Source organism: Quercus robur, chromosome 4, assembly GCF_932294415.1.
Source record: "Quercus robur chromosome 4, dhQueRobu3.1, whole genome shotgun sequence".
Lineage (NCBI taxonomy): Eukaryota > Viridiplantae > Streptophyta > Magnoliopsida > Fagales > Fagaceae > Quercus > Quercus robur.
In genome coordinates this window covers 45616435-45631909 of record NC_065537.1, presented here as the reverse complement: position 1 = coordinate 45631909, position 15475 = coordinate 45616435, and the positions used below count along the sequence as shown (strand labels likewise).

General features: G+C 36.9%; 2 protein-coding genes and 1 long non-coding RNA gene across 4 annotated transcripts; 2 read left to right on the top strand and 1 right to left on the bottom strand.

The window, feature by feature from the left end:
* Nucleotides 1-2695: 2695 nt before the first annotated feature.
* Nucleotides 2696-7678, top strand: LOC126722240 (lysine-rich arabinogalactan protein 19-like). Its single transcript, XM_050425401.1, has 5 exons — nt 2696-2881; nt 3058-3148; nt 3269-3661; nt 6750-7474; nt 7595-7678. The coding sequence occupies exons 3-5, from the start codon at nt 3575-3577 to the stop codon at nt 7596-7598; spliced, it is 816 nt and encodes a 271-aa protein (XP_050281358.1). The 5' UTR covers nt 2696-2881; nt 3058-3148; nt 3269-3574; the 3' UTR covers nt 7599-7678.
* LOC126722242 (uncharacterized) lies at nt 4822-5563 on the bottom strand. The gene is made up of 3 exons (XM_050425402.1): nt 5541-5563; nt 5179-5255; nt 4822-5076 (listed from the first exon to the last, which is right to left on the bottom strand). Exons 1-3 carry the CDS (start codon nt 5545-5547, stop codon nt 4837-4839), a joined length of 324 nt encoding a protein of 107 aa, XP_050281359.1. The 5' UTR covers nt 5548-5563; the 3' UTR covers nt 4822-4836.
* A 137-nt stretch (nt 7679-7815) lies between the features above and the next one.
* On the top strand, nt 7816-9734 carry LOC126722243 (uncharacterized). Of its 2 annotated transcripts, none has more exons than XR_007653985.1 (3): nt 7816-7871; nt 7974-8069; nt 9535-9734. It is a non-coding gene; the product is annotated as an uncharacterized LOC126722243 (long non-coding RNA). The 2 variants fall into 2 exon arrangements; XR_007653984.1 differs by having other exon boundaries at nt 9525-9734.
* Nucleotides 9735-15475: the final 5741 nt, after the last annotated feature.

The following is a 15475-nucleotide window of genomic DNA, read 5'->3' as shown; positions in this document are numbered from 1 at the left end:
AATGTGAAATTTTGGGTTTGGATTTGGATACTTAACATCTAGGTTATTTATTTAATTTTCAGTTTTGATTTTTGTGAAAGTTGGGTTTGGATTTTGTGGTAGATACTTTATTTAATTTTTATTTTATGATTTTTATGAAATTTGGGTTTGGATTTGGTGAGTGCAGATGACATTCAACTCTCTTTGGCTGAAGTCAAACTTGCTTGGTTACCCATTCCGATTTTGCTTGGTAAGTTATTTATTTGATTTTTTGTTTTGATTATTGTGAAATTTTGGGTTTGGATTTGGATACTTAACATTTAGGTTATTTATTTAATTTTCAGTTTTGATTTTTGTGAAATTTGGGTTTGGATTTTGTGGTAGATACTTTATTTAATTTTTATTTTATGATTTTTATGAAATTTGGGTTTGGATTTGGTGAGTGCAGATGACATTCTTGCTTGGATAGTGCATATTGTTGCTGCCATCCTTAAGACTTTCCAAATTTCTGGCTTCAGGTTAGATTGTTATTGCTGATTAGGATTATAGCTTTTACGAGAGAATTGTATATCTCATTAGGCCCATTTGCTTGTCTATTAGGAGCTTAGAACTTACAAGTTTATATGAAATAGTTATCTCATATATTTATAGTGCTTGCGTACCATTACAAATTACTAAATTATATGCATATAAAAAAGCACTTGGTAGTTTGCTATTGAAGAAACAAATTACATAGTCTTTTTTCAGTTATGTATTTTGGTTGATTGGTTATGATTTAGGTTTTTCGGTTAGGAATGGTTTTGTTTAATTAGTTTAAATAGATGGATTAGATTTAGTTTTGATTAAGGGATTTTGGTTAGAAGTTTTGTTTACGTTAGCTGGCTTGGCATAAATTGGTTTTAGGTATCTAGAATCGATTTTGCATATTTGGGTGGCTTTGATTCGGTGAACAAAGCACATAGAACTTACGGCTTTAAGCTACGGGTGCTTTTGAACTCTAGGAACCAAATGCCTCTTTGAAAACAAAACCTAAACCCTATTCAATTATTGAGGGGGATTTAAACGCTGTTTTCCTTATAAAAGAGATCAGGAAATGTCACTAAATTACAAGATTCTTGGCCCATTTAAACTGATTCTAAAGCAGAATTGGACAACAATATCTCTAGAAAGTTTAGATGTTCAAACAAGCATATCTCATCCAATTTAGTCTGATTTAGAACTGGGTTCTAAGTTGGCTATGGAAAAGTCAACAAATTTTTTTCTTGGTCATTAATATTAGTATAAAACACAAATAATGTGTCACATCATATTATTTTTCAAGTATAAGCATGATTTGTCAATTATCACCAAAGTTGTATCAACACCACTTTAAATGCTATCTTTACTAGCGTTGTCAACTTGTCATTAGAATCTGGCTTATTAGCCACTTCTTTTTTGTTTCTTTTTTTATTTTTTTCTCCCCTTCTTATTTTTTTTGTTTTTGATCAGTCATTAGCTACTTCACAATTTGTCTACATCGGCATTCCTCTTTTACCAAACTTTTGCATAAGATTTCTCATTCCGAAGGGATAAAATAAAATAAAATAGAGAAAAGTCAAAATATCCTCCATTTAAGATTATGTCTTACTGCAATATCATATGGATCCAATCCACTTACGTGTGGCTTTGGACCATTATTCAATATAGGGAAAAAATGGGAAGGTTATGAACACCTAAGTGTTCTCATTGGAGTATAGTAATTCTAGTTAGACCTAAGTGATCTCATTGAGATTCTAATCAGCAAGTTTATATAGCTAGTAAAATATTAAATTATCATATTTTTGTTTTATTTAGCTCAGAAAAAACTTTTGCACCATCATATCTATGTTTACTTGCAATGTCAATATTACGTGCTAATTGCTTATCATTCTTGTGCAGTATGGATGCTGCAAATGCTGGACGGATTGACCATACACGGCCTGGCCCTATTGACGATTCAGTGTTAAAGTTGCAGTCCACCCATCGGTCAGAAGCTATTTGGAATGGGCAGGTACAATACAGCAGTAAATATTTATGTAAAATGTACACGTATTTAATTCATACAATATACATGCAGACGTTTGTCATATGTTAATCCAAGGATTCGTTTTGTGCAGGATCTAGGGGCCCTTACTTGCCGTGGCCGTACTGAAGAGTTCTCCAACCGAGAACCAATGGTAGATGATCGAGTTGTTGACATTATTAAGGCATTGGGCTTGGAGGGACTGCTGAGGCAGCCGGGTAGAGAGCTTGACCACGGCCTAATTACAGCCTTAGTGGAGCGATGGCGGCCCGAGACTCACACCTTCCACATGCCACATGGTGAGATGACCATTACATTGCAGGATGTGGAGGTGATTCTCGGGCTTCCTATCGATGGTGACGCTGTAACAGGGAGCACACAGAAAACTTGGACGACTGTGTGCGATGAGTTCCTTGGCTTTCAACCTATAACTCAAGACCAGCATAAGGAACTTCATGGCCAAAGGATTCTCATCAAACGGCTTTTGGAGCAAGTTGCTAATCCATTGCCGCCTAATGCCGAAGAGGATGAGCTGCATAAGTACGCACGATGCTATATCCTAGCGCTACTGGGGGACACAATATTCATGGACAAATCTGGCGATAGGGTGCATCTAATGTGGGTGCAGCAGTTGGAAGACCTTCGCAACCCACGAAGGTACAGTTGAAGGAGTGCTTGCCTTGCATGGTTGTACCGAGAGCTATGCAGGGCAAGCCATAAGGAAACCAGTCAAATCGGTGGATGCTTACTGTTGGTGCAGTATTGGGTATGGGCCAGGTTCCCTTATTTGTGCCCGGCAATTGAGCGTGGCCCACCAATAGGCGCTTATGGTCCTCCAGCGCGTGGTCCTCTGTACCTGAAGTAAGTCTCTACCTTATAAGGATTATTTCTTATTGTAGTGATATTATTAATTGCCTAGTTTTTATCTATAACATTATCTTAGTAGTTATATGTGATAACATTATAGTTTTAGTCATGACATTATCTTAGTAGGAAAGTTATAAATATTGATCTTTTGTTCTTGACAACACTTGTAGGTGGGCGTGGGTCCCAAACAAGAAAAACAGGCCTGCCCACATCTTCAGGGATAGGTATCGCCAGCAAATAGCTTCAATGCTGCCAAGCCAGGTATGAAAATGCCTTGTTTAACATGTTAACATGTTTAGGAACAAGATATATGTTTGGTGAATTTTGAAATATAAACATAGTTGCCTAATATGTTGCGTACTTGTTTTTGGGCTATTGTAGGTGGTGTGGCAGCCGTATGAAGCCGATTTTGAGGACCTTCCGCCATGGTGCGTTGCAGGGAGGGCTGTGTGGACGGCAACGGTGCCGCTTGTATGTTTCCACCTAGTAGAGATACATACACCGGATCGTGTCGTTCGTCAATTTGGGATGATCCAAGAAATTCCCGAAGATGTTAACACTGACCCCGTGCTTCATGCCATTGATTTGAGGGGGAAGGTGGGCGTTGATTGGATGCGGAAACATGCTCAGCATTTACTAAATTAGGGTAACCGCCTTCAACGGTGTTGTCAAGCAGTGCTTGGTGATATGCCTCCACAGCATGAGTACTTCGACTGGTTCAAAAGGGTGACTCGGAGGTTCATTGATGTTCCTGGTGCTACATTGACTATACTGGTAACTTCTCCACATCTTGTACATTTTACCGTACTCCTTAGCATGAAACAATATTGCATGCATGAAGCAACATTACAAATTTGATAAAAATCAGTTTCAGAAAATTCGGTGAACATGTTACTAATTTATTCAAAAAGAGGGTATAGAAGAGCGGATATGAAGAAATTAGGTTTTATACCATTGGTGCTAAGAATAAGGAAGCATCTGCAACCCGGGAAGTTATTATCATGTTTGGCTGGTACTTCTCCAAACATTCAACAATAGGAGCAGCTCCCAGATATGTACTAGCACCCTTAATACATTAAGACAAAAAGATAGGATTCAGATTTACAAAGTAGTAATAAAAAAGACGGAATTTCAATAGTGATTAAATAATTCATTAAAAGAAAAGGTTTATTTATGCAAGCATCACATGCTAATGAAAAGGTGCCTCAGATTATGTAGCCAGTGTAGTCAAAGGGAAAAAAAAAATGAACTTAAGGCACATCCTCGTGAGTTGACAAAAAAGTGCTCACCTGAGTGAACCAAGGTACTGAACTCTAAATATAAATATTATAAAAAAATTGTATGTATCTAATGCTTGTTAGGCATGGTTTGAATTTTTCAAACTTTACAGTAATCTCATATATACAATTAAAAAAAAAAAAAAAAAAAAGGAGAGAACCAACTATTAAAGCTAAAAGATTATGATTGAAATCTAAAAATATATATATATTTCTAAATTGATGCAGAAAGAAAGAGAGGTGAGAAAGAAGAATGCAAGAGAAAGACACACCCACTAACTTGAATTGAAGTATATAACTATCCTTTTTTGCCAAATTACAAAACTGCCTCTCTTTTTCTGCCAACTTACAGAGTTATGTCATAGCTTTTTTATGATATAACCCTCGCATTTTGCAATTAAGAGTGAACACACATAGAGTTTTACGAAACCCTGGGCTCTGGATATGTAAATTGCCTATTTACAAACAACTGAACACTTACTTTCTAAAGGAGTCCACAAATGTAGCAAAAAGGTTAGAGTTCCTCTCAATAGTTATGCTAGGCAGTGCACATACCAACTTTTGCAACATTAGAGGGGACATAAACCAGACCATTAATTAAATGTCACCAAGCTTTAAAAAAAAATTTGTTGATTGAAGGTGGACTATATATGAACTTTATTGAAAAGGATATCAGAATTTAGAACTGTGTATGAATAGTAGACACATACTCCAAGAATCATAACCATCGCCACCAGACACCATAAACTGATACCGTTCAGCAAGAGTACGCTCCGCTAGGCATTCCAGTACTAGATAGTTTAGCTCTTTAACTCTCTGAAGCAACTTAAGAGCAGCCATTGGCCTGTCACCTCCAAACCCAGCTCCACAGCCAATATAAACCTTCTCCCTTCGCTTTTGAGGATTAACTCTCTGCAGTTAACGTTCAACATACTCATCTCTTCCACTGCTTCTCCATGCCAAATGAACAACAACCAAAATGAAAAAAATTTAAGGGAAAGAAATGCAAACTACCAGCTTGATCACACAATTATGAATTTCATCTCTGTCCTGGCTTTCCATTGTCACCTTAAGCTCCCTACAAACTGGTCCTGCTAGCAAATTAGTGATCAAATATCAATCCTGTGTATCCATCCAAAGCCAACTTTATTGAGATTATAGACACTTGAAGCTTGTTCTTTTAACATGTCCTTCGCATTTTCTAATTTAAAAGAAGACACTTCACAATTCACATCATGTCATATATTTCATCATTTCATTGTTGATACTCTTTAAACAATTATCAAATATGTATTTCAAGTAGTAGAAGCACAAGATTAGTAGAAGTTTTGCCATTTAAAAAAACAACTCTTTCAAAACTGCAAACAAAGCCTTACCTGCCATTTACTTCAAAGATATACCACCTTATAAGATATAAAGAAAAAATGTGCACAGATCCGCATTACTAGAGAATCAGTATCACCTTGAATAACTCATGTACATAAATTTTTTTTTTTTTTTAAAGTCCATAATTTTGGAAATATTCACTATTCAGTGAATTATCCCCTGAGTATCTAAGCTCATATGGCTATAAGCACCAAAACATTGGAGGGTTTTCAATACCACTTCCAGGAAGCACTCACTTTTCACAAACACCAAAGGAAGCACTAAACTTTTTCGTTCATTATTTTTTAAGAAGTAACTCTAAAATTTTATGTTAAACCCATCACAGTCCAGCTTACTCACAATCATTTGAAAGCCTTTGAAATGATATTTTCTGGCCATCAAAATATGACCAAAAATTTTGCTCAATCTATCCATCTCACAGAAAACCCATTAACTATTTTTCAACTACCAGTCAATAACCGTCATTAATTCCACCAAATTAGTAATCAAATGGTTCAATTTTACTTAGTATTAGCAAAGCTCATCTTTTGGTTTGTAGTATACAATAAAAGATGTCTTTTTTTGGTCAGACAAAATACTAAAAACGCTTGAGAGAAACATAGACTCACTGCAAAAGCTTTGTTGAAGGTGATAAAACAGGGAAACTGCTGCTGTAATGTAATGAGCCGGTATACAACTGTGAAGAAATCAAGTCAAATTTTGGAGCTCATCATTTTTTGGGGCTGAAGTCCAAAAAAATAATTAGTTTTAAATTATTTTTGTAAATGAATTAAACTCTATTTGGGAGAGGGAAAAAAAAATACATCGTATTACGTTAGTTTTTGGCAAAAATGGCCAACTGGCCTTAAAAACGAAACTATCTAGTTAGTAGGCTCTCTTTAGAACATGATATATGTGGTTCAATGTATGCTTAGCATCAAAAAAGTAGGTTAAAGTTGTTTTCTACTTAAGATTCCTTATAGAGAACTTTATTTGTTTACCTTATAGAGAACTTTGTTGATTTCAAAATCTAATTTCAAAATCGAAGGTCATATTTCTTATTTCAGCCTTTAGAGTTATGGTATATATTCTTCTTCGCAATTTTTTATGGAATAACTTGAATTGCCCTACAAGCAGAGGGCCCATAAAACATTGATTGTTCATTCGTACATACATAAACTGTATTGCATTACTAATATACTTGGTTTTTCCATGTGCAGATTGAAGGATACCTTCGTTTGTTGAGCCGTCACCCGGTGGGCACGGAGGACCACCACGATATTATAGATGTGCTGACTGCAGTACAGGCGATTGGCCGTGTACGACCTCGGGACCCTGAGGTCCCGAATGAGGAGGCAGCTACTCCTGCCGCAGCAGCTACTCCTGCTGCAGCAGCTACTCAGAGGCCAAGCACTACTGAGAGCCCAAGCACGAGCATAGCTCCCACTAGACGTCTGCGTGTTCATACCCCTCAAGTTGTCCCTACCTCTGATCCCCCTCCACCCACCCCACATCCATCCCTTAGCCCCACAATCCCTTCACCCACCCTACATCCATCTCGTAGTCCCACCATCCCCCCATTGACTCCACATCCTTGTGTTGGGCCTGACATTCGTCCACCCACCCCACGGTCATTTCCCGATGTGTCACCCATTCCATCCTTTGACTTGGGTATTCATCTAACCCCACCTGACATACAGCAGGAGCCACCCTCTGGCAGTATGTCTACTGGCCCTTCATCAGCCATCACCCCACCCCATGTTCATGTTGAGGAAGCTGGTGGGTTACCTGTTCAACAAGAAGGTCGGCCGAAACGCATATCAAAGGCATCTCCTTGTGGGACAGGAGGGCACAAACATGGACACAACGCTGGGCCTGAGGCATCTGACGAAGGACATGCAAGACCTCCTCCTTATTATACGAGACGGCATAAGGTCCAAAAAAGGTAACTGAAATGATACATTTTCAAAGTTTATTTTACAATATATGACCAGCTAAAAAGCATTATTTGTCATATAATAATTACTTAATCATTATGGTTTGTTCATTAATGATGTTCATGAAGATGATGATGCTATGAAAAGGCCGGAAGCACCAAAATTCAAGTTCAGCACAATAAAAGTAGCAACAAATAACCTTTCCAATGCCAATAAGCTTGGAGGAGGCAGCTTTTAGGTCGATTTTGAAGTGGCTGGTAATTTCCTAAAAGCTTAAGCTTCTTGGGACTTGGTAATTTATCAGTTTGGTTTTCTTCTTGTACTTGTATTAAAAACAATTGTGGTTCTTAGGTTATTCGAAACAAGGCCTTACTGTTGCTTACTTATTTGACCCGTGAAGCTGAGGTAAGATATTCCTGCCACTTTGTCATCTAATGGTTCTGCTGAACCTGTGCTTGAAAATGTGTTTGATTTCCCTACTAATTAATACAGTTTTGTGAATTTTAGGAGATTCAAAAAATTGTGGTCTTTGAAGGTGCATTTGAGAAGATTTTCAGCATCATTAAAGAGGAAGGAGGTTCAGAAGGTGGTGTTGTTGTGCAGGTGATTTACTGTTACTCAATTTGGAATGGTAGTTTAATCAACTTTTCTAGCTTGTTTATTGATAAATTACTTGTCTTGCAAATGGCTTCTTATTGTTTGGGTGTCTACAATTTAAAACTTGTTTCCTTTATGGTCTTTTCAATGTGACACTTTCTCAATTATATCAATCAATCGAGTAGTTTGTCATGGATTACTAAGGCAGCTTCAACAATGAAGTTATGATAGTGTTTAAGTGACTCTATTGTATATCACTAATTCGCTAGCTAAATGAGCTGTTTATATGCTATAATTACATTGAGATTCAGCACCATTTGTGGGTTTTGGTCTGAATGTTGTATTTGGTCGAAATGAAATTAACATGATCGTGAATGTGTTCGTTGCGTGCTTGATTTATGTAGGTCAACAAGGGTGTAATACTAATTATTTATGTCTTTTACTAATGGACATCATTTTGGTTTATGAATCACTCAACGCAGATTGAAAATCAGTGCATTGAGCTCTAGTACTTGTTGAATGTTGAGTGACGCTTCTGCGTGGTAATTTCATTAAACAACACGTAGAAGTAATGCTCCTTGTTAAGCAAAGCACTTGGCTTGGTAAGTAAAATGGAGCAATGGCTGTGATACTATACCGATGGTAAAATGGTGAGGCAATGAGGTGAAATTCATGAGATAGGGCTACGTATGACTAGGGCAACAAAGTTTTAACTCAGGCCCATAAACTAGTTTTGAGAGTGATTGGAGTCTTGCAAGAAACTGTTAAAAATAGTTGAGTCAAAATTGAACTATACAATTGCCAATGTGTTTTTGGCTCAAATCGCACTTCGTGGCTCCTGCTCCTATAGCTGGAGGGTGAGGTCTTAGGTTCAAAAATAAAAACCCATTGCATTTGTGTGTGTAACTTACTAATTAAAAAAATGTAAACCATTAGAAAAATATAATTTGAATTCATTGTGGCTTCTAAACTTCCCTATAAAGTTTCATAATAGTACCAAAAAGTTATGAGTTGTTAACTTGCATTTTTTTCTACAAGGAAAGAAGCCTCCTTTCTTTCATGTAAAAAGTGGTTAGTGCTTTTCATATTTTGAAAGAAGGCCCTTCTTTGATGCAATTCTTAGGAAATCTTTCATGTTTTTGTAAAGCACAATCTCTATTTACCCAATATTTGGCTTTTTAATAATTTTATTTATTATAGTATATTTTAGCTTCAATAACAATACAAATTGCACAAGTGATCACTAATTTCTATGTCAAAAATACTGTATCCTCAATTTATTCCCAATCATTTATTTTCTCATTGATTGGCAACTGTAGTTCAGTCATGATCTCATACTTTGTGCTGGTCTCAAGTTATATTCTCCAAACCAGATAGTCGGATTATTTTGTTTAATTTACTGCTTGATTTTTTAACATTCTTGTTTGTAAATTGTTTTCTTATGGATGGTACTAATGCCAGGATTCTGAAGATCTGGGCCTTGGGATTGATAGCTTCAACAACAATCCCTGCTTCTGAACATATAGAGGACTATATAAATGAAGAAGATGGTTTGAAGTAACTTGATATCTTACTGAAAAGTATATAACTACACTACCTGTTCAGACTGAGTTGGAAACCAAGATTTATGTGAAGTTTTATGAGCATATGACAGAAATTCTATTTTGTACATGTCTTGAGTGGTGATGCATCCTTTGCTAATGCACGGTTACCTTTGTTGGTGCATTCTGTTGGGGTATCTTTATGTGTCTGCCCTTTCTCTTGGTTCAGTACATTATAGAGGTAGGGGAACCGGGTCAGAAGGCTGGTTGCGTGATTTTGGTTTAGCTTTAAGTTATGGTTCTAAAAGTAGCACCACTAAAGATCTCAAAAGATCAATCTTTTCATCCCCATATAATGATTTAGTATCTTGTGAGGACCTAGAAGGTGTTGGGTCATTTAATACCACCTGCTTGCTAAACTCAAACTTATATTTGAATTCTGATCTTTACATTTATGGTACGGGAAACCTAGAGATTCTCCCGCATGTTTCAATTCTGAGTACTCTGTTGAAGGCTGTATTATAGTTTTTAACTTGTCTGGCAATGTTAATGTGGGTCAATATGCAACTATTCGTGCTGGTTCTATAGTATTTTCTGCTGCCAATTTGACCCTAGAGCAAAATTCCTCTATAAATACAACATCATTGGGTGGATCACCGCCGCCTCAAACTAGTGGTACACCTGTTGGCTATGATGGTGCTGGTGGAGGGCATGGTGGCCGAGGTGCATCCTGCTTGAAAAATAACTTGACGAGTTTTTGGGGTGGTGATGTTTATGCTTGGTCATCTTTGTCTGAGCCCTGGAGTTATAGGAGCAAGGGTGGCGGCACGTCTGCTGAAAACCCATTTGGAGGGAATGGTGGAGGACGTGTGAAGCTTCTTGTGAAAGAAATTCTATATTTAAATGGATATGTAACAGCAGAAGGTGGGGATGGAGGACCAAAAGGTGGAGGAGGATCTGGTGGAAGTATCTTTATACATGCTGTAAAGCTGTGAGTACTTATTTTTTGGTTATATTTTTTCATGCTTGTACCTTTTGGGTTCTGATGCTCACTAATTCAAAACCTTGAACATACCTATCAAGTTAAGATTATTGGTTCTCACACAGTTAATATGCATGCCACAGACGCTGCAGATAATATACAAATGTCTGACTTTGCAGATAATATACAATTGTCAAATGCAGTGGGGTGCCATTGCCCTCCCAAAATTTGCAAAATTTATTATTTATTTCCCATTGTGATATAATTATATTTACAAGTAGTTCTCGAGGAAAATACCACTTGACCCCTCAAAATTTTCAAATGTTTGTATTCTGGTTGGTGTATGCATATTTCTAGACAATACCCCAACAAATTAAGTCATAATCCTGCTAAAATCTGTGTCAAGTGATGAATATATATATAGCGTAAGTGTATTTTTTAGGGTGTGTGTGTGTGTGTATGTAAAATGTAATCATGTCTCACTATCCTTGATTCCTTTATTATAATGTCATTTAGTTTTTGATTGTTTTGATAACATGTTTAAGATTTATAATTGATATAATCACAATCTTGGTCCAATATACTATCAGCAAATTGTTTAAAAAGGTGTTTCATATATGATGTAGGACAAATTGCTGAATTTGTGTACATGCGGTTGTGGTGGGTTTGGTGTTAGGAGAACTCATGATCATGTTAATTGGAGGGTTATTCAAATATACGATCATATTAATAGAATTTGTGTACATGTGGTTGTGGTGGGTTTGCTAGTGCACATGCGGGTTATTCAAATATTATTGGAGGATGACAGCAATAAGAACCAACACTTAGCTCCAAATATTTGGGTTTGGTTATGGAAACTCGACATATTAATCAAGTTCAAAACGTATTCTTTCATTCTATTATATCCGAAATCATAGTTTTTGTTACATCTTTAATTGGCAAGTGCTGTTTTGCTAATTTTATTAGTAAAAGTTTAGGACTTCCTCTACCTTTTTCGTTCCATTGACTAGAATCAAACTCTATTTTTTATTGGTGCATTAATTGCTCTACTTGGCATATGACCAAACCATTTCACATGACTCCCTCCCATCTTTTTATTAATAAAGGCCATCCAATTTTTAAGCGAATTTCCTCATTTCATATTCTATCTTATTTTTTTCATTTATTCATCTTAACATTCTCATTTCAATTACACTTATTTTATAAACATATTGCTTCTTAACAACATTTAGAGGGGCTAAGCCTCATGAAGTTGGGGAGTTTGAAAATGTGTTGTATGATTATGTTGTTTATCAGGACCATATCTATTTTTGAACTTTGCTCTGTACGTAGGGTCCAAGGAAACTGATGAAAAGGCTACGAGGTTCTAAAGTTGGATATCTTGGACTGTTGGACGCCAGAAAATCACTATCGATGGACTGAATCTAAGTGTTAAACATTTCTAGGTTTAGACCATCGATAATGATTTTCTGGAGTCCAACCGTCCAAGATATCCAACTTTAGAACCTCGTCAGCCTTTTCATTAGTTTCCTTGGACCCTACCTCTGAGGTCCACGAAAATGGAGGTGTATCATAAGAAGTCGGGTAGGTGTATTCAATCGATAAGTGGACCAAATGGGGACTGTATGCCCGTCAGCTACTCCAGCTCGGTACATGGTCTTCTTCTTCGGGCTCTATCTGGTTGCTTTGGGGACTGGTGGGATCAAACCTTGTGTTGATCAGTACTGCCTTGATGATTTAGGTTAGTTTTTAGTGCGTGTAGCGCTGCTGCTTGGTTTTCTTTCCTTTTTGGGTGGACATCATACTATGTTGCTTTTGTCATGGTTTTATTTCTGCGCAAACGGCTTCTCATTTATTGAAATATCTTTGATATGGGTAGGAGCTGGCAGAACCATCGATAAGAGATGCATTTTTTTCTTGCATTGAACAAGGTGCAGATCATGTGATTGTAAGCCCATTTTTTCTCTTCCTTGGACGACACTGGCATCAGGTAGCTCGGCTTACTTTCCTCTGGTGCCTTGATTATAGATATACTGTACAGAATTGGTGACTAGATTGATTTTTTTTTTTTTTTAATAAAAATGCTTTGTGTCACTTTATAGGATATTCCTTCGTTAGCTGCAAAAGAACACCCTGATGTGTCATATATAATTACTGCACCTCTTGGTCTGCATGCAATCATCAACGTGTGGCAAGGAGCGAGATTGTATGACAAGGTTTATATTATGAGATTTGTATTACTGGAAAGGTTTGCTCTGTACAAATTTGTATTACAAGATTTATATTATGAGATTGTATGCTGGGCATTTACAAAGTTGGACAGTAATGTTCTTGGTGTATTTTATAATAATGTTATATTTAATAATTTCAAAATGCAATACATTTTGTTTTTAATGTACTACATTCACGTTTTTGATGCTCTTAGAACTAGTCTAGATAGGTGATTACCGAATACAACCCTTTGAATCGAGTTTCTGGTTTACACCTACAGGAATGCAAAACAAATGAAAAAAAAAAAAAAAACTTCCCAGTGGAAATCGAGTTTTAGAAACTCGATTTCCAGTAAAATATTTACAAAAATGCCACTTCAATTACAGGAATGCAAAACAAATGAAAAAAAAAAAAAAAAAACTTCCCAGTGGAAATCGAGTTTCTAAAACTCGATTTCCACTGAAACATTTACAAAAATGCCACTTCAATTACAGGAATGCAAAACAAATGAAAAAAAAAAAAAAAAAACTTCCCAGTGGAAATCGAGTTTCTAAAACTCGATTTCCACCGAAACATTTACAAAAATGCCACTTCAATTACAGGAATGCAAAAAAATGAAAAAAAAAAAAAAAAAAACTTCCCAGTGGAAATCGAGTTTCTAAAACTCGATTTCCACTGAAACATTTACAAAAATGCCACTTCAATTACAGGAATGCAAAAAAATGAAAAAAAAAAAAAAAAAAAAAAAAACTTCCCAGTGGAAATCGAGTTTCTAAAACTCGATTTCCAGTAAGATATTTACAAAAATGCCACTTCAATTACAGGAATGCAAAACAAATGAAAAAAAAAAAAAAAAACTTCCCATTGGAAATCGAGTTTCTAAAACTCGATTTCCATTTGTGTGGCATTATCGCAAATAAATGACACTAAGCAATTTACAAAAATGCCACTTCAATGGAAATCGAGTTTTAGAAACTCGATTTCCACTGGGGGATTTTCTGCCAACCCGAGAGCAAAATTTTTTAGGGGGAAGTGTGAGAGCAAACTTCCCAGTGGAAATCGAGTTTTAGAAACTCGATTTCCGTTGAATGTGGCATTTTTGTAAATTGGTTAGTGTCATTTATTTGCGATAATGCCACCCAAATGGAAATCGAGTTTCTAAAACTCGATTTCCACTGGGAAGTATTTTTTTTTTTTTTTCCATTTGTTTTGCAATCCTGTAGGTGTAAACCAGAATTACTTTTGTCCCGTCCCCTACAATAGTAAAAGATATCCAGAACACATCACATGGTCAGCGGTAAAGAAGTAGATACAAGCATAATCACCAGTCAAGGAGAGAGTACATCAGATGCAAATAATTGGATTCAAACAGTTACTATTCATGGGCATTTTAGTTGCCCTTAGCACACAAAAACAGTCAATACATTATCATTGGTTCAAACAAGGCCGCTGTGGTTGAAGTTGGCAAAGTAGTAGCTACATTGCCAATGCCATATCATTGCATTACAGGCAAAAGCTGCACAACGCAATTAATGTAACGAGTACAATAAATAACAAATGTTCAATTAGCACAATATTTAGCAATAAACAAAATACAAACTAAGTCAATACAACATAGTCTACATAGTCGTCTAACACTTGTCCATACTGATACAACATACTCTACATAGTCACCTATAACATTTCCATACTGATACAACATAGTCTACATAGAATTTGCTGCACTTGTCCATACCAAACATAACCACAAGTCCCACGTACAATGCCATTCAAAAATCCAGTCTCCACTCGCCTGACAACCACGAAGGTACAGTTGTTAGTTTCCAAATGTGAAGAACAACAACCAAATGACATTCTGAGCATATTATATAAAAACAGTGACAACACTTGCCTAGTTTGCAGCACTACCACTTGTCGAAGCCCCATGGGAATTGGGACAGCATCTGCGGTTATGCCCCTCTTGATGACACACTCCACATCGTTGCCTTGGTTAAATCTCCCTCAAGTCCGGATCTTCCCTCCGGCTTCCCCGTTCTCGTTGTATCCCATCCATTTCATTCCTTAATCTTGACTTCACAGGACGACCTTTGCCCCGCAACAGATGTGGGTTAGGCACCCACCGTGGTCCGCGAACATCCCTCCACAATGACTCTGATTTTGGCACCACAAAATGATGTGAATATGTCTGAATGGCGTTGTTCAAACTGTAACATGGGTCAATATAGCTGGTCGCATCGAGGTGCAGACCTTTAAGAACTTTAATTGCATGTGAACAAGGGATCTTCAAGTTTTGCCACTTCCCACAACCACATGTTTGCTCAATTACGTGCACTTCATGACTGTGGTTTCCCCCTCCACCTCTATGATCGTTATACGGGGTAACCACTTGATATACACCAATTTCATGATTAAAATTCCTCAGAGTGTGTCCTGCAGTTTTCTGCTCATTTTTGTTATAGATCTTCATTGCATAATCACTCCACACCTTACCTTGAGAGAGATCAGAAAGAATTTTTTCATGTCGATCGTAGAAATATGCAACAAGTTTGGACCATATGAACTCAACCATTGCAGCAATGGGCAAACCGCGGGCACCTTTAAGTACCCCATTAAAACACTCAGAGATATTGGTTGTCATTGCCCCGTAACGTCTTCCACCATCCTGTGACTGGGTCCAT

Coding starts and splice junctions, on each gene's coding strand:
- LOC126722240 (XM_050425401.1), top strand. CDS start 3,575: ATGCCTCCACAGCATGAGTACTTCGACTGGTTCAAAAGGGTGACTCGG. Junction 3,662..6,749: donor GTGCTACATTGACTATACTG/GTAACTTCTCCA, acceptor TTCCATGTGCAG/ATTGAAGGATACCTTCGTTT.
- LOC126722242 (XM_050425402.1), bottom strand. Junction 5,077..5,178: donor ATAATTGTGTGATCAAGCTG/GTAGTTTGCATT, acceptor CGTTAACTGCAG/AGAGTTAATCCTCAAAAGCG.